General features: G+C 37.6%; 1 protein-coding gene and 1 long non-coding RNA gene across 3 annotated transcripts; one reads left to right on the top strand and one right to left on the bottom strand.

The window, feature by feature from the left end:
* Positions 1 to 1,050: 1,050 nt before the first annotated feature.
* On the bottom strand, positions 1,051 to 1,863 carry LOC149227637 (uncharacterized). The gene has a single exon (XM_089380558.1). The coding sequence runs from the start codon at positions 1,861 to 1,863 to the stop codon at positions 1,051 to 1,053; it is 813 nt and encodes a 270-aa protein (XP_089236684.1).
* A 17,806-nt stretch (positions 1,864 to 19,669) lies between these two features.
* Positions 19,670 to 26,411, top strand: LOC149227638 (uncharacterized). 2 transcript variants are annotated; one of them, XR_016247154.1, is made up of 4 exons: positions 19,670 to 20,408; positions 20,589 to 20,647; positions 25,838 to 25,912; positions 26,264 to 26,411. It is a non-coding gene; the product is annotated as an uncharacterized LOC149227638 (long non-coding RNA). The 2 variants fall into 2 exon arrangements; XR_016247155.1 differs by lacking the exon at positions 26,264 to 26,411 and adding an exon at positions 26,038 to 26,126.

A 26,411-nucleotide genomic window follows, 5' to 3' on the forward strand; every position in this document is an offset into this window, starting at 1 on the left:
GCCTGGCAGCAATATGGCCAGGACCTACTCTTTTGTTAGACCAAGAGAACTTACCGGATGAAGGCTTGATGTCCAGCAAGTCCCAATCCTGCAAAAGATCCTCTGCCCATTCCCTTGCTGGATCTTAGACTGCATTTCCTCCCCTTTTTTCAGTCGAATGAAGAGTGAGGTTGAGGTCTCCAGCGATGATTGTATTTTCCAGATTTGTCAAGTCTGCCTGGTGTCTTATAGAGTTCCAACAATCCTTTTTCTCCCGGATATTAACTGGAGAATATACGTTGAAGAGGCTAAAGGTTTCATTAATGTCCAGATTCTGCATTTTCAGCAGCAACCAGTGAGTGTTGCTCGCTTCAAAGATGACTGCATATTTATTGGAGTTCCATAGAGTATCGATCCCTCCCGAGGCACCCCTGGCAGAGATTGCTCTTGCTTCACTTTTAAACCACAGATTTTTGCTTGCATGCAAGAAGACTTTGTCTTCCAGCTTGGTCTCCTGGATGAGAAGTATGTCTGGAGTTTCAGTTCTTATTAAGTTTCTTATGGCTTCTTCCTTAACTTTACTCCCTATACCTCTGCAATTCCAGGAGATGACCTTCATTATTTATGTTTCTGGTGGGCTCCCTTGGAGCCTTGGGGCTGATTTTTCAACATCTTGGGCTTTGAGGCTAGCTGTTTTTCCAGTGTTGGCTGGTTGCCCTGTAGCTTGTCTTTGTAGGTCTGCTGCTCTCTTTTTTCCTTGTCTGTTTTACGGCCTCTTGTAGATCTTCTAACTGAGGTTTGGGACTCTCCTATTTCTCCTTCCTCTTCTGACTCATCAGTTTCCTACTCTTCTTCCTCATCTTCTAAAGTCATTCCTTTGGGGTTTTCAGCTTCTTTGGGGGAAGCTGAGGGAGTACCTTTACTTGGAGAGACTGGTTTTTGGGTCTTTATCTCCAGAGTGTCTTCTGTCGGCTGGCTTAGAGGATCAAATTTGTTTTCTTGCGCCTTTTTGGGAGGGGGACGCTGGACATTAGCCTGGAGATAGCCTTTGCTAAAGGGTCCACCTTGTTTCTATCCTTTGTGGTTGGTTCTTGCTCGCTTGACTTGGTTCCAACCCTCTTCGTTCCCTTTCTCTGGCTTTGCATTGGTCGGACAGTTTCTGGCAAAATGCCCATGAACGTGACATTTCCTGCATTTGAATGGAAGTTGTTCATAATCCAAGATCTGCACATGAGACCAGCTGCCAACTTTGATTTTGATTGCCTCTGGTAGACCCACCTCTAGATCTACCTCTACACAGATCCTAGGACAGTCGTACTGATCCTTGTTGTTTGCCCGATCTATGAATTTCCCGAGGGAGTTGCCAATGTGCTTCAAGGAGTCCCAGTTCCAGTAATGAACTAACAGATTTGGGAGGCGAACCCACACCGAGACAGCCTTGGGAACATCGACCGCTGGGTCAAAGTCCAGAGTCCATTTGTTCAGGTAGAGGCCACGAGGGCCCATGAAATACGACCCATTTTGGAAGATCAGATCTTTGTCTTCTTTGGAGGTGAATTCAAAAATGAAATACCCTCGCCCAAGATTGTATGAGGTAACACTTTGCTTGATCAAAGGCACCCAGTTCCTATTATCCCATTGCTCAGTAGATTTCGGAGAGGGCCAATGTCCCGTGAATTGGCCAATGAGTCCACGATCAGCCAGAGACAAAGCTACTTGGATGGGGGTCTCCGGAGGTAAAGAGATCTCAGGAATTTCATCGAGCTTCTTAACAAATTTTGAAGCATCACTTCTTTTCTTCGGAGGCAAGCCGGCCAGAAGCTGGTTGAAAGCATCAAAGGTAGGATCAAAGGGCAGATCTGTGGTTTGGCCCTGCGCCTCCATAAAATCTGGCCTGATGCCGGCCGCCACAGGGGCAGCCACGCAGCAGAAGCCCAACCCTAGCCAGAGGACAATGCTTCAACTGACGACCGTAGGGCAGAACCAGGCCTTCTGCGGGCAAGCCCGCAGAGAGCGAGCACAGTCGCAGGCTTCAGAGCCCGCGAAGAGCGGATCTCGCAGAAGGGTGGGAGCCGAGGCTCGCAGGTCGCAGAGCGAATTTCGTAATGAAAAAGAAAGTATTAATTTTATTATTATTTGTTACTAATATAATTAATTATTCTTAATAATATAATTAATTAATTAATTTAAAATAAGAATTAATTTGTAATAGTAATTAATATTATTACTAAAATTTTAATTTTTTTTTAAGCTTGGCACAACTACATTTTCATCGTGTCCAATATATCACCCCAATCGGTGCGGGGAATTGAACCAGTGACTTCACATCAATGAGTGCCTTAACAAAGCTCTCGATGACCATCTATCCAAGACCCAATGGACATATATTAAATGATTATAATTATTACGATTAAAAAATATTTCTTACAATTTATTTATATATCTATGGTTATCATTATTATTAAGAACCTTGTAAATAAAATTAAACCATAAGGATTTAATTTTATTCATAGCTTTTAAAAATACATAAAATTTCCAACATAAAAAGTAATTACTCAAAACTTCACGAAAAAATTTGCAACATAAAAAACAAAAAAAAAATAAAAACAAAATGCAACATAAAAAGAAAAAATATAAAATATAAAAAATCAAAACAGATGTAAGTCGGAGGTCGGAGGTCAGAACTTTCTATTTCATTAAAAGACCAATGACGTTTCCATCCTTCCGACTCCTGTTTGAACCAGGGGCAGGCCACACACCACAACGCAATGAAAGAAAACTCTTCCGAGATGACCTCCCAAATCATAACTTCCCTCTTAGCCCGACTAGGCTACGCGTCACGGTCGCGCTATCTGTTGGCATAAACATGATATCAACACTGTCCTAACTTTCAACCACCTAACTGGCCACTGTTATTTGACTTCTGCCTAAGCGTCTTCCGACTAACTGATTGGCATGAATTTAACACTGTCCCGACTTCTGACAACCCACCCATGAAAAATAATACTTTATTTTTTGGTTTCCGTGTAGAGCAAAATTCTCTTGAATTACTATTATAAAGCCTTCGAAAAATATTAAACCCTGACAAATTTTATTCTAAACCCAGTGACCAATATTAAACCATGGTCCAACATGACAGTGGACCGTGGTTGATTTTCACATTGAGAAAATATTTGTCACAATGTGACGTTGCACCATGGTTGATTTTCATATTGAGAAAATATTTGTCACAATGTGACGTTGGACCATGGTCGACCAAGATTATAAACCCAACGATCTATATTAAACCCAAAGATTAATATTATAAATCTAAGGGATTAATACTAAAAACCCGAAGGACTAGAAACCCAAGGGAATAATATTTAACCCAAGGGAATACTATTATAAACCCTAGGGATGTAAACCCTAAGATACATGTTTTAAACCCTAAAATAAACATGTTTGACCTTGGCTTACCATAGTTGATTTTCATATTGAGACAATATTCGTCACAACACGATGTTGGCCCATGGTAGACCATAGTTGACCATGATTGATTTTCATATGGAGATAATCTTTGTTACAAAGCGGCATTGGACCATGGTCGATTTTCATATTGAGAAAATGTTTGTCACAATGTGAGGTAGGACCATGGTTGATTTTAATATTGACAAAATATTTATAACAATGTGACGTGGGACCATGGTTTATTGATATTTATACAAAACCTATGAATAATATTATACCATAGGAATATGAAACCCAGGGGATAAATTCTAAAACCCCAAGGTATTATAAACCCAAGGAAATAATATTATTCCCAAGCAATTAATATTATAAACACAAGGTATAAAAACCTTAAGATAAATATTATAAACCCTAAAATAAACATGGTTGACCATGGTTCATTTCATATTGAGACAATCTTTGTCACAACGCAATGTTAGACCATGGTTGATTTTCATATTAAGAGAATCTATGTCAGAATGTGACGTTGGAGTAGGCTTGATTTTGATATTGAGATTATCTTTTTCACAATGTGATGTAGGGCCATGGTCAACCAAGATTATAAACCCAAGGATTTATATTAAATCTAAATATTATTATTATAAACCCAAGGGAATAATAAACACAAGAGATTGATACTAAAAGCCCAAGGGATTATAAACCCAATGGATTAATATTATAAACCTAAAGCATGTAAACCCTAAGATAAATATTATAAACCCTAAAATAAATATGCTTGACCATGGTTGATTTTCATATTGAGACAATCTTTGTCACAATGTGACGTTCGACCAAGGTTGACCATAGTTGACCAAGATTGATTTTTATATGGAGACAACCTTTGTCACAATGCGACGTTGGACCATGGTTGATTTTCATATTGAGAAAATCTTTGCCCTAAGATAAATATTATAAACCCTAAAATAAACATGCTTGACCATGGTTGATTTTCATTGAGACAATCTTTATCACAATGTGACGTTCGATCAAGGTTGACCAAGATTGATTTTTATACGGAGACAACCTTTGTCACAATGCAACGTTGGACCATGGTCGATTTTCATATTGAGAAAATCTTTGCCAGAATGTGACAATCGACCATGGTTGATTTTCATATTGGGAAAATCTTTGTCACAATGTGACGTTGGACCATGGTCAACCAAGATTATAAACTCAAGGATTTATATTAAACCCAAAGATTAATATTATAAACTCAAGGGATTAATACTAAAAACCCAAGGCATTATAAACCCAAGGGAATAATATTAAACCCAAGAGATTAATATTATAAACCCAACGTATGTAAACCTTGAGATAAATATTATAAACCCTAAAATAAACATGCTTAACCATGGTTGATTTTCATATTGAGCAATCTTTGTCACAATGTGACATTGGACCATGGTTGACCATGATTAATCCCTATGAATAATATTATACCCTAGGAATATGAACCCTTAGATTAATAAACCTAAGGGAATAATATTATATCCAATGAATTAATATTATAAACTCAAGGTATATAAACCTAAAGATAATTATTATAAAACCTAAAATAAACATGGTTGAGTATAGTTGACCTCAGATTAATAATATTATCATATTATTGAACCCAAAATTAATATCAAACCTTAAGATCAAAACTTAACAATAAGATTAATACTAAACCATGGGATTAATAACATTAATACTAAACCCTAGATTAATTATATTATTATTAATATAAAGTTATTTTAATATTAATGTTAATTTTAATATTATTTTACATTTTATAATGATTAAAATTTATATAAATTTCATAATTTATAATTAAATTAATTATTTTTTTAATAAGTTAACAAACTCTCATAATAAATTTAATAAACATCTAAATTTATTTGAAAAAATATATTATTATTTATTCATTTATTTTAAAATATCACATAAAATATTAACATAAAAATTACAATTAATATTAAAATTAAAATAAAAATTACAAATATTAAAATTTAAATTTAAATTACTATAAATATAAATATTAAAATAAATAAATAATTAATTGTTTAATATAGTTAATTAATTAATAGTATAGTTACTTGTTTAATTAAATATAGTTAATTTATTAATTAAATATAATTATTTTTTTGTTAATTAATCATTTTAAAATAATAATAATAATTTTGATAAAATTTAATATGAATCACAAAAGTCTAAAATCAAGAATAATAATAATTATTATTATTCTCGTTGTAATTATTATTATTATTGATTTATATTAATAGAGATATAATTATTATAATATATATATATATATATATATATATATATATTAACTATTGTTAATATGAATTATTTTAAAATAATTAATTACTTAATTAAAATAATTTATTAATTGTTTTATATAGTTATGTTGTAGTGGCTACAACCAACCTCTAAAATTTTGCCTTAGCTTCGTTTTGGAGCCTCCCTACCAACATTCACAACAATATGTCTTGTCCTGTCAAGTACACAAGCTTCAGTGATTTTCTTATAGAATGACAGCCTGTCCATCAAATTTTGTTGCATCCCCTTCACAGACTGTTTCACCGGACTTGGCCCAACTGCAGGCTGAGCAGCTCCCTCAAGAAATTGCGCAATTTTGGAGGGCAACCAACCTTCCCTCCAGAAATTGCGCAATTCTATCTGGCAGCCTGCTGGGCTCCAGAATTGCGCAATTCTGCCTGTCATTGTTCATTGAGAAAATTGCGCAATTCCTCCCAGCAGGGCTGCTCAAACCAAAAATTGCGCAATTATGGGCAGTAATAAGCTGCTCAGCCCAAAAATTGCGCAATTATGGGTAGCAGTCAGCTTCTCAGCCCAGAAATTACGTAATCCCTCTGGGACAACCAGCCTTGCAACTGGCAGAAATTACGTAAATCCACCCAGGGCAACTGCTCATCCCAGAAATTGCGCAATCCTAGGAGACAATCACCTATTCCTCTAAAAAATTGTGTAATCCCTCTGGGACAACCATCTCTTCTCAGCCCATAAACTGCGCATATTTTCATCCCAGGGCCGCAGACTGATGCATATGCCTTCACGTTGACCGGTTCCCTCTGGGACCGAGTAAAACTGATTTTCATGCATGGATTGTTTCTCCTAAGGCAGCGTGCAAAGACATCCCTTGACTCAAGGGTCTATCTTTAGCAGCTGGGGGTTACATGCAAGGATCATTTCAAAAACCTTCCACCAAGTGTCGCTCTTCCTAGATTTCTGGCATGCGTGTCACATCTTCGATTTTATCAAAACCCATGAATCGGACGGCGCAGAGATATTTCCTCACATCGATCTCATAGCTCTGACATCCCACATTGCATCTAGGAGTCGTTGGCACATTCAACTCAGTTGTCTTGGGGTAAGCTCGCTATTCATGACTCGCACTACGTTTCTGTCGTTTTTTGTGTTTTGCTTTGTGTGAGTGTTGTATGCTTGATTTCAGTGAGCGCTCGTTGTCGTTTACATGCATACTAGCTTGTACTAGCACTGTTTCAGTTTTCGTTAACATCTCACTGTTGTCGCATGGATGAAATTGTTTTTGCTTGGACGATCGCCATTGCAGCGACTCGCTTCACACACTTGCATGATTTCTTATTTCTTGAATCCTGAATTTGTTTGCATGAATGATCATTCACTATTGTTTGCACTCATCTCATCATGCATTCACACTTCTCATGTTTTCAGTCGCCCATCGGCCGAACTAGGTTGTTTTAGCCCAGACCGTGCCTTGCCCGACTAGCACTGCGCATTTCCGGATCCTTGCCATCAAACTTCCTCATCTTGCCCCCTCGAGGATGTTGCCCCCTCGAAGAGGCTGAATTCTAAGGCGTTGATCTTTCTTTTCTATCTTTTCTTGAGCTCGTTTCATAACATTTGGTATCAGAGCTTTGGATTCTAGGGTTTCGCTGCTCCAAACAGGTCATCGTGGCAATTTCACTATAACTTTTTTTATGTGACGTTTCAGAAGTCGCAAAAAAAACCCATTTGAGAAGAAATCGCGCTGAACCTTGGATCTTAATTTCAGATCTTTTAGCTCGATATTTTTGGAGATATGATCTGAGGAAGTTGGTCTTTTTTCAGACTCCTGAATTACATTCCAAACAGGTGACCTGGGGAAAATCGTCATAACTTTCTTTCTGAGCATCGGATTGAAATTTCGCAAGAAGGTCACTGCGGGAGATTGTGCATAACTCTTTCTTGGAGAATCCAATTTGGATCAGACTAGTGGAATTGGAAAGAGGACACAGAAGGCTACTACAGGTTGCAATTTCAGAACTTAAAGATCGAAAAGTACAGAGTTACAGTCATTTCAAGGTTGAGCTCCTAAAATCAAGAAAAAGCAAGATGAGGAAGTTTGATGGCAAGGATCCGGTAAATTGGATACTTCAGATGGAGCAATATTTTGATCTACATGGTGTACAACTATTACAAAAGGTATGTATTGCATCTTCATATTTAGAACCAGATCCATTTTTATGGTACAAAGGGCTTTGTTCTCGTAAACAACTTGTTACGTGGTCAATTTTCACGGAGGAAATGATAGCACATTATGAGGATACAAAGAGCAACACCTTCTTTAGAGCAACACCACAACAATTGGAAAGAGCAAAAGGGCTTTGTGACATAGTGGAAAGCAAAATTATGGAAACCAGGAAGCGTACCCCTCACAACTATAAAGATGGAAGTGTTGTTTCTCCTAGCCTTCCACAACCTACAAGGGTTACACCACAACAACTGGAAGAAAAAAGAGAAAAAGGGCTTTGTTACAATTGTGATAGCAAATGCACTAAAGGTCATAAGTGTGCTGAGAAGAAATTATTTTACATAGAATATGAAGAGGAGGAAGAAAATGATCAAGAAACATCAAAAGAAGAAGATATACGCCAGGACCCCACCCCAGAGAAAGAAGAAATGAATCAGACCATATCTTGTAAAGCATTGGCAAGAATTACCACTCTTCAAACTCTCAAGATAGAAGGACATATCAAGAAGAAAAAGGTGCAAGAAGCGAAAGATCACATCGAGAAAGAAGAAATGAATCCAACCATATCTTGTAATTCATTGTCCAAAATTACCACTCCTCAAACTATCAAGATAGAAGGACATATCAAGAAGAAAAATGTTCAAGAAGTGAAAGATCACATCGAGCATCAAGAAATGAATCCGACCATATCTTGTAAAGGATTGGAAGAAATTACCACTCCTCAACCTCTAGAGATAGAAGGACATATCAAGAAGAAAAAGGTTCAAGCAGTGAAAGATCACATCAAGCATCAACAACAAGTTCTCCAACTTTTAAAGGATAACGCCACTTCGGTGCAAAATCAAACGAAACAACAGGTAGATCAACATCGTAGTGAAAAATGTTTTGATGTAGGTGATTGGTTATCTTTACCGCTACATCTCAAGCAAGCTATTTATGAGAAGGAAATGTTGGCAATACTACATGCACTTAAAAAATGGCAACCTTACCGAATGGGAAGACTCTTCAAGGATGAGGATGTGGAAGCATTGTTTTGTGCTATTTCTATTATCCAACCAGATTGGATAAACAAAGCAAGGGATGAATGGAAGAAGGACGAAGAAGTATGGCTACTTATTCAAAAGTTGCAAAAGATCCCAATTCAAACAATATTGCCAGAAATTGAAGAGGAACGAAAAATCATATTGGAACCTGGAGCAGTCATAGAAACAAGAACCCGACAGCTACGAAATCGATCAATTTCAGAGTATCTCATCAAGTGGAAGAACTTACCCGCTGAAGATTCCACATGGGAGGACAATAATTTTATACAGAAGCATCAAGAACTACTCAAGCGTTGAGGACAACGCTTTTTGAAGGAGAGGGGCATGTTAGGCCCCTATACTACTAGTGTAACCCCTTATTGTTATTAGTACAACCCACTTATTATATTGATGTACCCATGTAGTGCCCATATTATTACTATTGTGCCCCATAGAAGCCCACTATTGTTATTATTGTGCCCTTACATTATTATTGTTATGTCGGCTCTGATTATGTTATGACCCCTTAGACTCCTATATATAGAAAGGAGGTCTTTTCATTTGTATCATCGAAGAATTCTTCATTTATGTAATGTAAAGGAGGTTGCCCCCTCGAAGAGGCTGAATTCTAAGGCGTTGATCTATCTTTTCTATCTTTTCTTGAGCTGGTTTCATAACACGAAGGCTCTGCCTTCCCTCCAGAAATTGCACAGGTCTAGCCAGACACTGACCTCTAGGCTTGCATTATGAAATTCTTGGAGGCAGTGTCTTGTTGGCCCTAGAAACTACGCAATGGAGTTTGTTGGTTGCATGTCAATACTGACTAAAATTGCGCATTGCGCAGTTTCAGTCCTTAGCAGGCTAGGCTGAACTGTACATTGCGCAGTTCCAACAGTCAGTCAGCCTCCTGACAGCCCGGACTGTGCCTTGCGTAGTTTTGGCAGTCAGTCTCCCGACCTCCCGACATAAATTGCGCGACCTTCGTGATTAGTCACATAGGTATGTTGCAAGTAAATTCTCAAGTTCGTTTTGGTTTTCGATTGACAGATTTCTTTCCATGAGTGTTGCCATGTCTCCAGGTATCGTAGGTGTTCATATGCCTCTGAGAAACACAAGTACAATGGTTTCCGGGAGAGCAGAGTCCAAGACACCGTTCAGAGCACACTTGGGGATGCAGTCGATCAAGTGTCTATGAACTTGCCTACCCACGAAGACATCAAGTTGTTTATAGACAAGGACATCAAGATATGATGGCAACAACATCACAACAAGAAACACCATGAACAACAACTGAAGGCGACATACCAGATGAAACGAACATAAGAGGAAGGTTGTTGACAACACAAAGGTGGAACAAAGTTGCAAGCTCAAGCATATCTCCTTGTGATGAAAGCAACTTCGGAGACTCAGGCTATGAAGTGACGATGCAACATGGAGATTACGCGAAGGCAGATAATGGAACAAAGAAGGAGTTGCATGTGCTGAAGTAGCAACTCAAGGAAGAACAAGAGCTGCATAGACGAGAGAATGAGTTGTAGTAGGAACAGGTACAACAGGGGGCGCATCATGCACTCACAGATGAAACTATGCCGGTACAAGTTATAGATCCATCCCAGCAGCTGGCACGAAGCAGACAAGGTGAGCAGTGTTGTTGATCACATGCAAGGGAATGCAGCAGCATGCATGCAATCCCACCCATTCAACACACTCACTAAGGCAAAGACACGAAACAAGTCTGACTAGAGCTGAACATGCAGTTGACAGTTGATGTGCATGACCACCAACACACACTGGAAGATCAACATGGACACTATGAATCAGTGTGTTGTCGGTTTGGCCTCACCCAAGAAGACCATGCGCATGCTAGCAGACGAGTTGGATGGAGGAACCTAATGCACCCGGATGCAACAGAGGCAAGAGTTCGCTTCAGCAAGATCTCACCATGGAGCGCATACACACTATCACAGACGGCCAAGCTTGGCATCACCTCACCACCTTCACCATCATAAGCATGTCAACGAGTTGGTCTCACCACAACAGACCGAGTGTCAATGATGTCTTGCATGGCATGCTCAAGCCATTTTTTCTCACATGGGCACATGTGCATTGTAATGTGACGTCTTATCAAGTGGAAGTTCAAGTGTTGATAGTTGAATGTAACAATCATAGAGTAGTTGAAGAGTCACGAGGATAGATGAACGGTCATAAAGGGGAATTTCAAGGGTCACCCAACCTTTGCTATAAATAGAACCTCATAATCATTGTATATAGTTTTGGTCAACCAAGCTTCTGATAGGACTATCTTAGAGAAAGCTTGGACAATATTGTAATGAGCCTTGGCTTCTGCACTGCGCAGAGCTAGTACATCTCTTTGGAGGAGCAGGTGGTTGTGGATGTAACGTTCCGTTGTTTGAACTAGTGGTTGGACATGGATGTATTGTATGACTGGAACTTACACTTCTTAATATAACAAGAGGCAACACGTTTCATGCATATGTTGTATTGTATTTCAGCTATCTATTTTCTCTAAATGATATATGTATATGTTTTCTTGCACATGCATGTATAGCTGTTTATGTGTATGCATTTATGAATCTTTCTGAAGCATGCTCTTGGTTTAACCATCACTTTGGATTGCTAGCTAACTTTCCTTCCATGTTATGACACATCCTTGCTCGTGTGTTCCCTTCTTAACTCCGTGTTATCATAGGTTTCCAAGGGGAGCACCCATATCAACCCCCGTGTGTTTGAACCTCTCATGCACCTTCCTTGACTTACTGCAACTGTCACGCCCTTGCTACCAACAAAGACATCTTACTTTCCTCTGTGCGAAATCGTGGTCAAGGCATTACCGTACGACCCACTGACATGTTGGTGGGTCCAGCACCGTCAACATTTTGGCGTTAGAAGGAGGTCCATATGACAAGCTGAGTACTCACATCTGTTTTGAATCTCTTCATATCTATCATGACTAACTACAAAGTTTCTCTTCCGGAGTGTATGTATTATGGAAATGCTTCATTATCTTGGAAAATCTCTTGGATAACTTGTCACGTAAAATGTATGATGGTGGAGGTCATGTAGCCTTGTTTTGGCATGCGGTCGGCATTGTAGGCTCATGCGAAAGACATGGAATCTTTGAAGAATACATGACCTGCGCATTGTTCGTCTACATGCTTCGAGGGCACCCAATGCACTGGTGTGCTACGCTACCCGAAAAATATATTCATTCTCTTGCTCATCTAGTCGCAGAGATAGACCGTGATTTCAATCACTTTAACCATAAAGCACTCGATCAAGAAATTCTGAAATTACGAAAAGCACCCGATGGATCCATTGATTAGTTTTACACACGCTTTTGAAATCTTGCATACCGATTTCCCGAAGATGAAATTGATTGGGAATTTATTTATGGAAGAGTTGAGTATCTTCTTTGGATATCCAAACCCCGCTTAACACACTTTGGTGATGGAGTTGCGCAATCATAGGCAGGAACAGTTGTTGTCACAAGTGACTATCTGCCTTCACCTCATCAAACAACTCCACCATCGCGGAGTGATGTGGGAGATCATGCACACACATCTGTTGATCTGTCACATCCTCTCACCCCACCTGCTCTTGATATCTGCACAGATTTGGCTTGTAAGCCTGTTAGTTTTCACATGGATTCGTTCCCTCAACCTCCGTCCCCGCATTCTGTTGATCCTTCGGATTGTACTGTCTTGTGTTTTCCCATTCCGGACTCCTCACCTGTTGTGAACGAGGATCAAGTTGTCGACGAAGTTAGTGTTATGCAACCAACCTGCACCATCATTCATGATGAGTGTGTGCAGGAATCTAAAGAAGAACCCACGGTGAAGGATGACTCCCTTCTAGCTGCGCCTCATCTGATTTATCCTGACATCCCTTGTGATTCTGCCATTGTTAATTTCCCTTGTGAAAACCCATTTCCGAATGTTTCTACTTCCGATCATTCACAGGACACATCGGATGTCCGTCCATCATCATAGTGCGGAGAGGACACATCTTCCTCTAAAAATACGTCCAATCTGTTATCTTTCATTTTTGAAAACACAGAGGGAACATCTTTGATTCTCATCTACCCCTCTGCCCGATTCATCAAATCACTAGGATGCCGACAAACATCCTGAATTTTCTGATTTTGGTTGTCGTGATCTCTCTACTTCTTCATCTGATAACGATGTTGATTCAATCATTGTTAATCTGTCTAAGACATTGGTCTACGATGATCTATATGTTAACAAAGTCGAAACCCCGCAGATTGTCGAGGCACTTCAGCCCAAGATGATGGTTATGTCAGGCCCTCGCTATCCTGAGGTTGGTTTCACTTCTCATCAGAAAATTGTCGAAACACTTAAGGCTCCTCATCACTCTCTACTTTGCGTTGAAGATCAACCAAACACCCAAATTTCACTTCCTCCACTCGAACTACACGATCCCTTCACTCATGCATTGGAGGAATCTTACACAAAAAGCACACATGCAAAACGTAAGTGGTCTACCTTTCTCATGTTTGTTTGCATGTCACAGTCAAGGGAATGCATACACTCGACATCTGCACACAATGTAGCACAACACCATGGCAGCTCCATAGAGTCCCTGTGATTCGCTTTCACTCATCTTTATTCTGTGGTCACTTGTAAGCTCAGAGTGTGTCCATCTTCATCATTATATCTTTCATGATTTTTGGTTTGTGCAATGCGATGTTCGAAAACCGTGCCTTCACCAACATGGGTCAACCAATGTGTCGGTGCCTGCATTGAAAGTATCGATTCACATGAGATGACCCACACAACGTTAGCTTAGAAGTAGGAGTCGTGCTTGCTTTTGGGATGTTTGATTGCATGCATGTTTGCTTTTTTCTTTGTGTGTTTGTTTGTTTGCTTACTCGCTTTGCTTCTGCATTTGCTTCTGCTTCTTGCTTTTCTTTTTGGTTTGTTTTCTTGTTATTATCCGTAGGTTAGTTTTGCATGGACCATGTGCAACCCTTAAAACAAGCTGGGTAAAGTACGAGAGGAATTTTACAACTATCAACATTTGGTTATATGTTGTCTGCTCTCTTATGTAAGAACTTGTTGTCTTCAGTCCATGATACATCAATGAAAAATACATACTGTTTGAAGTGAACCTTGGTGAAAACACAACGCTTGTGCACTAACTACTATCACCTACTCTAGTCGGTTGTTTTTGGGTTAATCATTGTTAGCTCAGACAAGTAGAGTAAGGTGCGGGGGAAAAACTTAACAAGCACGTCATAGGTATACATAAACTACTTCTCTAAAGGAAAAACCTCTTCTGCTCTCAATAAGTCAAGATCCCTCTTCCACCTTTGAAATGAATAAGTGCTATGCACAGTTATGAAGATGAAAAATGAAAAAAATGAAAAAGTGAAAAAAGAAAAAAAAAATGAAAATGAATAAGGTGAAGAGAAAGGCTTCTTGCATAGAGAGGCGATGTATGTAACTCTGTTGGGGTACTGACTAGGCTCGCTGGCAGTAGAGCAATGTTTGTGTTGCTGCGTGACTCCGCCGGGGTACTATTCAGGCCTGCTGGCAGTGGAGCAACACCATATATGAAACTAAGGATATGACGACTATACTTCTTATGCACCAATATACCCTTTAACCCCAATTGAAACAATTGTGTTGACTTGGCTTGGAATGTGTGTCAATCGACCAAGAGCTTGGCAGATGTTACATCTTACAATCAAGCAAGTGTGGAAACCAAGACGAACTGAGAACTGAACAATACTTCCGAAGGTGTTAGAATTGATTTTCACGAACAAGGTCCATTCAGGGAGCTGAAGTTCTACAATTGTGTCACCAAGTGTTGTAGAGGATACAACCACCCTCCAAAAATTTGCCTTAGCTTCGTTTTGGAGCCTCCCTACCAACCTTTCACAACAACATGTCTTGTCTTGTCAAGTACACAAGCTTAAGTGATTTTCTTGCAGAATGACAGTCTGTCCGTCAAAACTTGTTGCATCCCCTTCACAGGCTATTTAACCGGACTTGGTCCCAATGCAGGCTGAGCAGCTCTCTCAAGAAATTGCACAATTTTGGAGGGACACCAGCCTTCCCTCTAGAAATTGCGCAATTCTGTCTAGCAGCCTGCTGGGCTCGAGAATTGTGTAATTCTGCCTGTCACTATTCACTGAGAAAATTGTGCAATTCCTCCTAGCAGGGCTGCTCAACCCATAAATTGCGCAATTATGGGAAATAGTTAGCAGCTCAGCCCATAAATTGCGCAATTCTAGGTAGTATACATTTGCTCACCCCAGAAATTGCACAATCCCTCTGGGACAACCATCCTAGCAACTAACATAAATTGCGCAAATCCACCTAAAATTTGCATAATCCTGGGAGACAGTCACCTATTCCTCTCATAAATTAGGAAATCTCTCTGGGATAGCCATCTCTGCTCAACCCAGAAACTGCACAAATTTTTATCCCAAGCCCGCAGATCGATGCATGTGCCTTCAGGTTGACCAGTTCCCTCCAGGGACTGAGTAAAACTGATTTGCATGCATGGACTATTTCTCCCAAGGCATCATGCAAAGGCATCCCTTGATTTAGGGGCCTATCTTTAGTAGTTGGAGGTTACATGCAAGGATCATTTCAGAAACCTCTCACCAAATGTCGCTCTTCCTAGATTTGTGGCATGCGCGTCACATCTTCGATTTTATCAAAACTCATGAACCAGACGCTGCAGAGCTCTTTCTTCGCATTGACCTCATAGCTCTGACATCCCACATTCCATCTAGGAGTCATTGGCACATTCAGCTCAGTTTTCTTGGGGTAAGCACGCTGTTCATGACTTGCGCTATGATTTTGTCTCTTTTTGTGTTTCGCTTTGTGTGAGTCCTGTCTGTTTAATTTCAATGAGCACTTGTTGTTGTTTACATGCACACTAGCTTGTACTAGCATCATTTCAATTTCCGTTAACATCTCACTGCTGTTGCATGGATGAAACTGTTTTTGCACGGACCGTCGTCATTGTGGCGACTCGTTTCACACACTTACATGATTTCTCGTTTCCTGAATCCTGCACTTGTTGTTTGCATGAATGATCATTCACTCTTGTTTGCACTCATCTCGTCATGCATTCACACGTCTCACGTTTTCATTTGCCCGTCAGCCGAACTGGGCTGTCTTGGCTCGGATTGTGCCTTGTTCGGCTAGAACTGCGTATTTTCGGAAGCGAAGGCTCTGCCTTCCCTCTAGAAATTGTGCAAGTCTAGCCAGGCACTGACGTCCAGGCTTGTACTACACAATTCTTGGAGGCAGTGTCCCGTTGGCCCTAGAAACTACACAATGAAGTTTGCTGGTTGCATGTCACCACTGACTGAAATTGCGGATTGCACAATTTCAGTCCTCAGTAGGCCAGGCTGGACTGTGCATTGCGCAGTTCCAGCAGTCAGTCAGCCTCCTGACAACCCAGACTATGCCTTGCGCAGTTTTGGCATTCCGTCTCCCAACCTCCTGGCGGAAATTGCGTGACCTTCATGATCAGTCACACAGGTATGTTGCAAATCAATCCTCAAGTTCATTTTGGTTTTCGACTGACCTATTGCTTGCCATGAGTGTTTCCATGTCTCCAGGTATCATAGGTGTTCATTTGCCTCTCAGCAGCACAGGTACAATGGTTTCCAAGAGAGCAGAGTCGAAGACACCGTTCAGAGCACACTTGGGGATGTAGTCGATCAAGTGTTTATGAACTTTCCTACCCATGAAAACATCAAGTTGTTCGTAGACAAGGACATCAAGATATGACGAGAACAATATCATAGGAAGAAACACCATGAACAACAGCTGAAGACAACATACTGATCCAACGAACGCAAGAGGAAGGTTGTTGACAACACAGAGGTGAAACAAAGTTGCAAGCTCAAGCATATCCACTTGTGATGAAAGCAACTTCAGAGACTCAGGTTATGAGTTGACGACACGAGATGGAGATCATACGAAGGAAGAGAACATAACATAGAAGGAGTTGCATGTGCTGAAGCAGCAACTCAAGGAAGAAAATGAGTTGCATAGACAAGAGAATGAGTTGCAACATGAATAGGTACAACAGGGTGTTTTGGAGAATTTGGTATCTACGGATAAATACTAATTCCCTGGATAAGTAGCTGTATATAGAACAATACTTTAAAGTGTTTTAGACTTTTCCTATAAGCAATAGATAAGATTAGAAGATAAGAAAACCTAACTAGATCCGACCAATCTTCTCCAATGGACTTAGCTCCTCCTCGATGGTTGCTTTGCGTTAAGACCAAAGCAACTTTGGTAACGCTGGTGACAGAACAATTGAAGCCTCATCTCCACTATTCGATAAAGGCTATAACGTTAACTTAACGAGAAGCAGGAAATTCGAACGAAATATTTTCTTATAAAATAATAAATAATTTTTAATTGCGATGAGCAAAAGCGTTTAATTTTTCACATTCTACATAATATTAACAAAGTTTTGTTATAAAATAATGATTAGACATTGTTTAAATTTAATAATGTTTCATACAACATATTTAGTGCACGAAAATTTTTGTTCATATCATAAATTATAAGCTGATTTTTTCTTATTTTAGATTAATTATAGATTAAAGAAAAAAGAAAAGAAAATCATTTTAACATTCACGAGGCTAAAGATAGTTTATGGGACGGATTGCTTTTTCATTTGGTTGATGTACTCTACCTTTTTTTTGTGAATTCTTACAATAATCATTCCCAGCTTATCGACAAATCCTTCGCTAAATAGATTATCCCAAGAGCTAGTTGTTAGAATATTTGGATAACTTTCCCTGTTGTATTTGAAGGCCTCACATATTAAAATGAAGTGCTTTTCTGTTTTCACTTTTCTGGAAGAACAAAAAATACAAACTTTTTCCTCCCACACTTCTTTTGGCCTTTTTCAACGCCCTATTTCACAGCGGAGTTGATGAGAATTAGTCCTTAACTGAGCAATAAGAATTTTGGCTCTCCAAGAAATATTGACCTTTATGTACATGCTTTTTGTTGATGATTATGAGTGAGATTAAACACTTCTATATAGTATTTTTTCTTTCTCCCTAGCTCCTTATCCCAAGTAAGCTTGTGGAAATTATCCATAATAAAAACTTTTATCTCTTTATTGTTTATGGGACACGTGTTCGAGCAAATACCCCATTTCCTAAACCATTTGTTATTTTGTTGCATCCAAGTCTTCTTTCTTTTGCATTGTTTAGAAGATGTTGTATTGATTTTTTGGTTGTGTTTTAATATATTATTTATATCATTCCATATTTGGTTTATTAAGAAGTTGAAAATACTAGCTACTCAAACTTTTATGTTGAATCCATTACTTTTGTGCTATACTTGTACTTTACGGTTGAATGGAGTACTTTTGTGCTATACTTGTACTTTACGGTCGAATGGAGTACTTTTGTGCTATACTTGTTCATAGGTGAAACAATGTATCATCATATACATCTCATTTTCAACTTCTCTTTATACATATAGAGCACAGTGATTTTTCTTGATTAGAACCTAATTTGAGCTCACATAGTAAACATTCATATATATAGAGATTCTCTTTTAGAGTAATGGTTATTATGTGAATCTCCCATTAATAGAATCTCATCACAAAGATCTTGTTATGACTTCTCTAAAACTTTTTTAATCACTACATATCATAAATTATAGTGTTGATCGGAACTCTACATCTATTGAGGCTTGCTTCCAGGATTGGATGTTTGTAAACCACCAATTTCCTGCTCTACCTTTAGTAAACATTTATATGTATAGAGATTCTCTTTTCGAGGAATGGTTATTATGTAAATCTCCCATTAATATAATCTCATCACAAAGATCTTGTTATGACTTCTCTAAAACTTTTTTAATCACTACATATCATAAATTATAGTGCTAATTTGGAACTCTACAACGATTGAGGCTTGCTTACGGGATTGGATGTTTGTAAACCACCAATTTAGTGCTCTACATTTATTCATATTTTTTTCATGGAATTTGGAGATCCAAAAATGTTTATACTTTTGAAAATATATCATAGGGCATAATGTCAAAGAATGGAGGTGTGAGGACATCTAGGACTTTCTAGGCACATCAAACTCACTAATATTTGAGAGAGATTCCTAGTTAGTTTCTTTGATAGGGTGTCTTGTATGCAATTGTGTAGAACCTTGGTATACATTACACTTTACTTATCTTAAAATACAATTTATTTATATCTATAATTTGTTTTCCTTTATATATTTTATTCTCATAATATATTTGTTTTCATTTATATATTTTACAATGATAATATATAAAATACTATGAATTATCATAAACCTATACATTACCTTACTCTTAAAAAATAATATATATCTATTATTTAAAATTAATATCAATTTTTTAATAAAATCCATAAAAATAATATTTTTAATGATTAATAAACTTATTATTAATATTTTTATTTTTTATAACAAATAAACCACTCCAAACTATAAATAATAATAAAAACAGGTTACAAGTACATGGTGCACAGTTCAATGCACATAACCATATTTTAATTTCAACGGTCACATTGGTCTCTGTGCAGATCATATTTTAAATACACATTTTGATGTCAAAGGCGGCATTGGGCTCTGTGCGGATGCTAGCGGCGGATTTGAAAGAGGGAAAAACTTTCGAAATTCTTGAAATCCGATATATATTATCACAGTTACACGCTTGGCCGGCAGAGCAAGAAAGAGTGGAAGGCTAAAGATTGTAGGGTATCTGATAGATGGTAGCTGGTAGGCATTTGCTAGCCTGGCCGGCAGGAGCCAGAGTGGAGAATTTAGGCCTTTCATTTGCTACCTTGGCCGACAGAGCAAGAGGGGAGAGCAGAAGATCTGAGAGATGGTGGGCTTCTTATTTTTAGCTGGAGCTTGGCGGAGAAGGAGAGAGCAGAAGATTGGAGAGATGGTGGGCTTATTTTTCGCTGGAGCTTGGCGGAGAAGGAGATTGGTAGAACAAATTAGATAATAGAGCCTGACAGATTTTGGAATTTGTTGGGTTTAGACAGAAGAGCAGGACAGATTTTGCTGTTTGTTGCATTTTGATACTCTGTGTTTTCTTTTTTTCCTGGAGCATGGCCATGCTTAATTTCTGTCTGCATTTTCTTTTACTTTTTATCTATTTTGTTTCTGTTTATTTTCTTTTCCTGGTTGGTCTAGATTTGGGTTTGTTTGCTGTTTTTTTGGTTCTGGTGGTTGGTGTAGATTTGGGTTTGTTTGCTGTTCTTTTGCTTCTGGTTTGAGAGGTTGGAACTTGTTTGCTGGGTCAAAGAGCTAGGGCGATGTCGCAATGAGCAAAAGAGGGAGGGCGATGTTGCAATGAGCATAAGACGGGATGATTGATTTAATTGTGAAGACTGAGAAGGTAGGTACTGTTTTATCTATTTGGTATTTAAATATTTAAATTATCAAATTTAAATACATTATCAGATGACATAATTGTATTTCACTATCTCATGGATAGATAGATTAGTGTTTTACCAGAAGTTTTATCATATTTTTTTTTTCTTTGGATTAACTTGTCCCGTTTTCTCTTGAGGTTCAGGTGAAGAACTATATGACCATCCTGGAAAACAGGGCTGTGGTGTATTTTTTAGATTACAGGTGAGACTAACGTTAACTTTTTGGTTTCTCTCCTATCTCATAAGATTAGGGATTAGATACATATGCACTATGGTTTTATGGTTTTAGTTAAAAACTTCTTATTCCCAATTGCATTTGCATGTAAGGGTTGGGAAAGATTTTATAATCTTTGATGAGTTTGGTTCTTTTATGTTTTTGTCTTTAGTTTTTTTTGGTACTGTTTATGTCCTAATAGGTTTTAATTTTTGAGTATTGTTATCAAAGTTCAATAAATTGAGAGTGATTTAGTGTTAGCATAAAATCCTTGAATGTTCAAATCTAAATAAGGTTTCAGGTTTCCAGAAATTTCTTCTTAGAAATTGTTTTTAGAAGTTTATAATCTGTGATGTGTTTGGTTCTTCAATTTCTTTGGGGTTTTATTTGATAATCTGTGATGTGTTTCGTTCTTCAAATTCTTTGGGTTTTATTTTTTGGGTATTGTTTATCAGGTTTTATTTTTTGAATATTGTTTATGAAATTTCAACTTATTTGTGATGATTTAGCATTATAGCATAAAACCCTCTAATAACCAAGTCTAAAAAAGATTTTGGGGTTTCCAGAGTCTTCTTCTTAGAAACCTTTTGTAGAAGTTCAATATGTAGAGGCTAGTAGTACAAATAATTCTGCATTCCCTGATCAGAACCACAATCTGTGATGTGTTTGGTTCTTCAATTTCTTTGGGTTTTATTTCATAATCTGTGATGTGTTTGGGTCTTCAAATTCTTTGGGTTTTATTTTTTTGGTATTGTTTATTAGGTTTTATTTTTTGAATATTGTTTATGAAATTTCAACTTATTTGTGCTGATTTAGCATTAGCATAAAACCCTCTAATAACCAAGTCTAAAAAAGATTTTGGGGTTTTCAGAGTCTTATTCTTAGAAACCTTTTGTAGAAGTTCAATATGTAGAGGCTAGTAGTACAATTCATTCTGCACAATATTCAATCCCTACATAAATGGTTTGGAAAAGGTTGAAAAGAAATGTACTTCTTACATTTTCCTTCCTATTCAGTCTACTACTGCAAACATTTCTGTAACCCAGGCCCATAAAAATGCCTTTCAGGTTTTTTCAATTTAAGAGAGTAATACACTAGCGTTTATGCTTTGCATTCCCTTGCATATTGATCTTAGAAGAATTACAAGTACATTCTTATCTATCTAATTCCATCCATATATGTTATGCCTTTAACAAGTTCCATTTATTAATTTTTCCCTACAACAATGTGGTTGGGGTTCCCTCATAACTTACAAGGAAGTGCCAGGTTATCCACTGATGAGTTTGCTGAGGAATGGATAGTCTAAAGATTTAACCCTCCTAAAAGGTACAAAAATAGTGCAGAAAAACTTCACCAAAAGGAAACCACCCAAATATTCTCTCCCCCCTTCCTATAACAACCAACCATGGTTGGTGGATAACTCTTATCCCAACTCATAGTCCATCTCCTGCTAAAGTGGACAAAGAAAATGTAAAAATGTTCGCACTTTCTGAATATTTTTAATTGCACTATATAGTGTCTGTATACCGTCATAACTTAGGAGCATTTAAACAGGGTCCCTTCACTGTGTTCAGTGTCTGTACAATTATAACATAGGAGCTTAATGTAGGTAGGCCCTATGGTACATTCACTTGTTAGCTTCATTATAATTGATTTAAAATGCATCTTTAAAACTGCTTTAGGAATGAGCCAGATTCCTTTAGTCTTCTGACTTTATTATAATTGATTTAAAATGCATCCTTAAAACTGCTTTAGGAATGAGCCAAATTCCTTTAGTCTTTTGACTTCATTATAATTGATTTAAAATGCATACTTAAAACTGCTTGAGGAATGAGCCAGTAAGGGACTTTCAAATCAGTAAGATAGAAATTCAATTAATTTAAAATTTATCCTTAAATATACTTTAGGAATGAGCCTATAAGGGATTTTAAAGGTATGAGAAATCCACCAGTGAGGTAGATGAAATATGGAGCCAGAAATGAGCATGGATGTAAGAGGATGATGTTACCAGTAAGGTGCTGTAACACACCCTTGGGAATTTTTTTTTTTTTTCATAACCTATCTTATGAGGTATCTTGAGCCACCCTTGTGAACCTTTTTTTTCGTAACCCATCTTATGAGGTATCCTGAGCCAGTATTAGGAGCAGTCAAACCAAACTGTTGGTGTTGGTTATCTACTTTCTATCCCTTCTTCTGGGGTTTTCCCTTCAACTAAGCTAAATAAATGCAGAAAGTGGATGTCAATTAAAAGGATCTGCCCATGAAGCTATGAGCAAGAGGGGTATTCTGGATGGTGGGGAGGAAAAGGGTGCAAGAGCATCTGGCCAGTAAACATTCAGATGAACCTGGTCATTCTGGTTGGTTGGATGCCAATGGTGAGAAGATTTTAATTGACAAGATCACCTTGTGCACCCAATAATTAGGGATGGAGGGCTGACATATTGCTATTAACCAGAACAGACCCAATTCAGCATGTCTTGCAGTGTAGAATACACAGTTTATTGATGCGTGTGTCTATAATTTTGTGGAAGAAAGGCTTGATGACTTTATTAGCAGGCTTTTTATTTGATGACTCACACGATTAATCATAATCAAGTGTCTAGACTTTTTGGGCTGCTGTATGGCACACAATTCTCGTGACGTGTCTAGATTTTTCACAAAGAAAGGGTGTCAGGATTGCTCTATGAATAGCTTGCTGTGAGGACGAACAGTAAACTTTATCTATAACTTATATCTGGGGTACTTGGGGTTTTTATGTATACGTATATGGTATTGTTTGTTTTCTTAATCGGTTGTGTATCTTCCCTCTGATTTAAAATTGGTCACTTAGTGATCAGTCTGCGCTACTCAATGTCTTGATTTGATAATTGGTTGATCACTTTGTTATCAGTCTCTAGCACTCAGTATTTTGATTTGATAATTGGTCATTTGCATAGTTTATTACCATGTCCAAATAAGGTGTCTGTGCCCCGGTAGATATACCAATGCGTAGTTCTGATTCACAGTCTAGCTCCCATGAACAACCATTTGGACCCACTCGAGTTTAATTAGGGTAAAGTTTTTTCCCATTTGAAAACCATTGCAATTTACGGAGACTGAATTGCCATCTTCTTTCCAATCGAGAAGTCTTTCAAGTTTAGGGCAAGATTTAAGATGGTCAATCTCTGCTGCTGGTGGATCAAGAGGTTGCTACTTGTGCAATGCCTAAATCCCCTTATTTATCAGGACTTTGATTGAATAGCTTGCATGAGAAGTTCCAGATCCTTGGAATGTCCTAGTACCACTGGAATGTCAACTTTTGACCAACAGCAGATGAGGATTGGCATTCTTCTATCTGCCTTGTTAAAATATGGATTTCGGTACTAGATATGTGCAATTCTTATAAAAAAATCAGATTACCTGGAAATGCATACCCATTGTCCTCCTCCTAGGTTTTTTTGGAGTTCTGTAGCCTATCAGCTGCCCTCTCATCTTTTGCACATACAGCTAATATTTTTTTTTTGTATCCCAGTTCTACGATAGATAGCATATATAAGAAATGAATACTTCAAAGTTTCATGCTCTTCCAATTTTGAGGTGTTGTCCCGATAAATATTGCTTGAATTTTTCGACAACATGCATAAGGGTCAATATTTAGGATTTCCTTATCATAGATGCATAAAAGCTTCTCGAATTTTTCGACAACATGCATAAGGGTCAATATTTAGGATTTCCTTATCATAGATGCATAAAAGCTTCTCTTTGTGAATCAATTTCTACTTTGAAAAGCAATAGGCTACTGATTTTGCCTGACCAGTGTTCATGTCAGTGCTCAATGCATCATATTTCACTTCAAAAGTCTGTGAGAGCCAGCCTTCTGTTACAAGTATTTGGCAGATGCCTGCTTGCGTTGGTACAGTTTGCCATGTACAGTGATTTTTTTTGTTTTTTTTAATAGTCACAGTAATTCTTTGGATTTGCTTCATTTATCTATTTAGTCCAACAAACCTTTTGAAGAATGAGTTACAAGAAATGCAATGTGGTGAGTGAGGACCTTCAGATATTCAGTCTGACCCTCGCTAAACCTAGCTGTTGCACTACTGGATAGACAAACTTAAGTTACTAATGAAGTCATTTAGTTTCACCTTCTGTAACAAGTATTTGACAGATGCCTGCTTGAGTGTTATAGTTTGCCATATAGAGTGAACTTTTCGTTTGTCATAGTAATTCCTTGGATTGCCTTCATTTATCTATTTAGTTCAACAAACCTTTTGAAGAACGAATTACAGAAAATGCAATGTGGTGAGTGTGGACCGAACATGCAACCTTCAGTCTGATGCTCTCCAAACCTAGGTGTCAGACTACGGATGACATACAAGTTCTTAATGAAATCATTTAGTTTCACCTTCTGTTACAAGTACTTGACAGATGCCTGCTTGAGTGTTGCAGTTTGCCATGTAGAGTGAACTTTTCTTTTGTCATAGTAGTTCCTTGGAATGCCTTCATTTATCTAATTAGTTCAACAAACCTTTTGAAGAATTGATTACAGAAAAATGCAATGTGGTGAGTGTGGATGGAACATGCAACCTTTAGATATTCAGTCTGATGCTCTCCAAATGTAGGTGTCACACTACTGGATAGACAAACTTAAGTTATTAATGAAGTCATTTAGTTTCACCTTCTGTTACAAGTATTTGACAGATGCCTGCTTGAGTGTTACAGGAATGAACTTTTAACTTACTGAGTTACTGAGGCTGTAGTGACTTGTGTGAGCCCAGTTACCTCCCCTCAGAGCGTGGCACATGAATGTAATACATGTTTTAAATATATTTTGATCTTCTGTGAGCGCAATGACCAATCAGAGAGTCTGGCACATGTTTTTTTAACGTAATTAATTTATTTTAATGTATTTTGTTATTTATGTTTTTTTAACGTAATTAATTTATTTTAATGTATTTTGTTATTTATTTTAAGCTAAGCTACCAAGTTGCTTAGCTTGATTGAATCAGTCAATCTTGAAGTGCGTTAATGGCTCCTAAAGTATCTTCCAGGAAGGAATTATATCTCTGTGAAATTTACAATGAAGTAATTTTTATTCTTAATCAAATATGAAAAGGTATTTAATTTTTTTGTTTTTGTCTTTATTATCTAATGGTATATTTGTAACCAAAAATTTATTTTTCCTATTTTATCGAACAGGCATAAAACAAGTGGACGGAGAGAGGGCTTTTGACAAGAAGTTATAAATGAGAAGATGGAATTGCATGTGAAATGGTGAGTAAAATTTTTATTAGTTACAATTATTATTTTAAAATAAAATTATTATTACAATTTTGAAGCTTCTTATTATATGAAACAGGTATTATTACAACTTTGAAGCTTCTTATTATATGAAACAGGTATAAAAAAAATAGATCCAAGCGTTTCCACTCAAACCCAAACCCAGATGGAGAGTGTTAGTAACAAAAAAAAATTATATATGAGAAGGTAAATGGAATTGTTTTGCAATTTCATACTCCATGTTTAATGGACTAATTTTGATTTGGTCTTAAAAAAATATTTAATTGTTTGTTATTGATTATCTTAAAATATTATCAAAATTATAATTTTTTTAATGGTATGCAGGGACCAAGAAGGTAGATGGAAAGAACAGGACCAAGAAGGGGAGTGCATTGGCAAAGGACCAGGAATCTTTGTAATTGTAAATTGTATTATTATTTTTGATGTACCACTCAAAAACAATACTTCAATACATAATCAGTTTTTTTTTGGA

Source organism: Pinus tabuliformis, chromosome J, assembly GCF_031772625.1.
Source record: "Pinus tabuliformis cultivar Carrire ecotype Pingquan chromosome J, CPIR1, whole genome shotgun sequence".
In the NCBI taxonomy this organism is placed as follows: Eukaryota; Viridiplantae; Streptophyta; class Pinopsida; order Pinales; family Pinaceae; genus Pinus; species Pinus tabuliformis.

What these genes read in the sequence shown, in the direction of transcription:
- LOC149227637 (XM_089380558.1), bottom strand. Translation starts at nt 1,863, where the DNA reads ATGGAGGCGCAGGGCCAAACCACAGATCTGCCCTTTGATCCTACCTTT.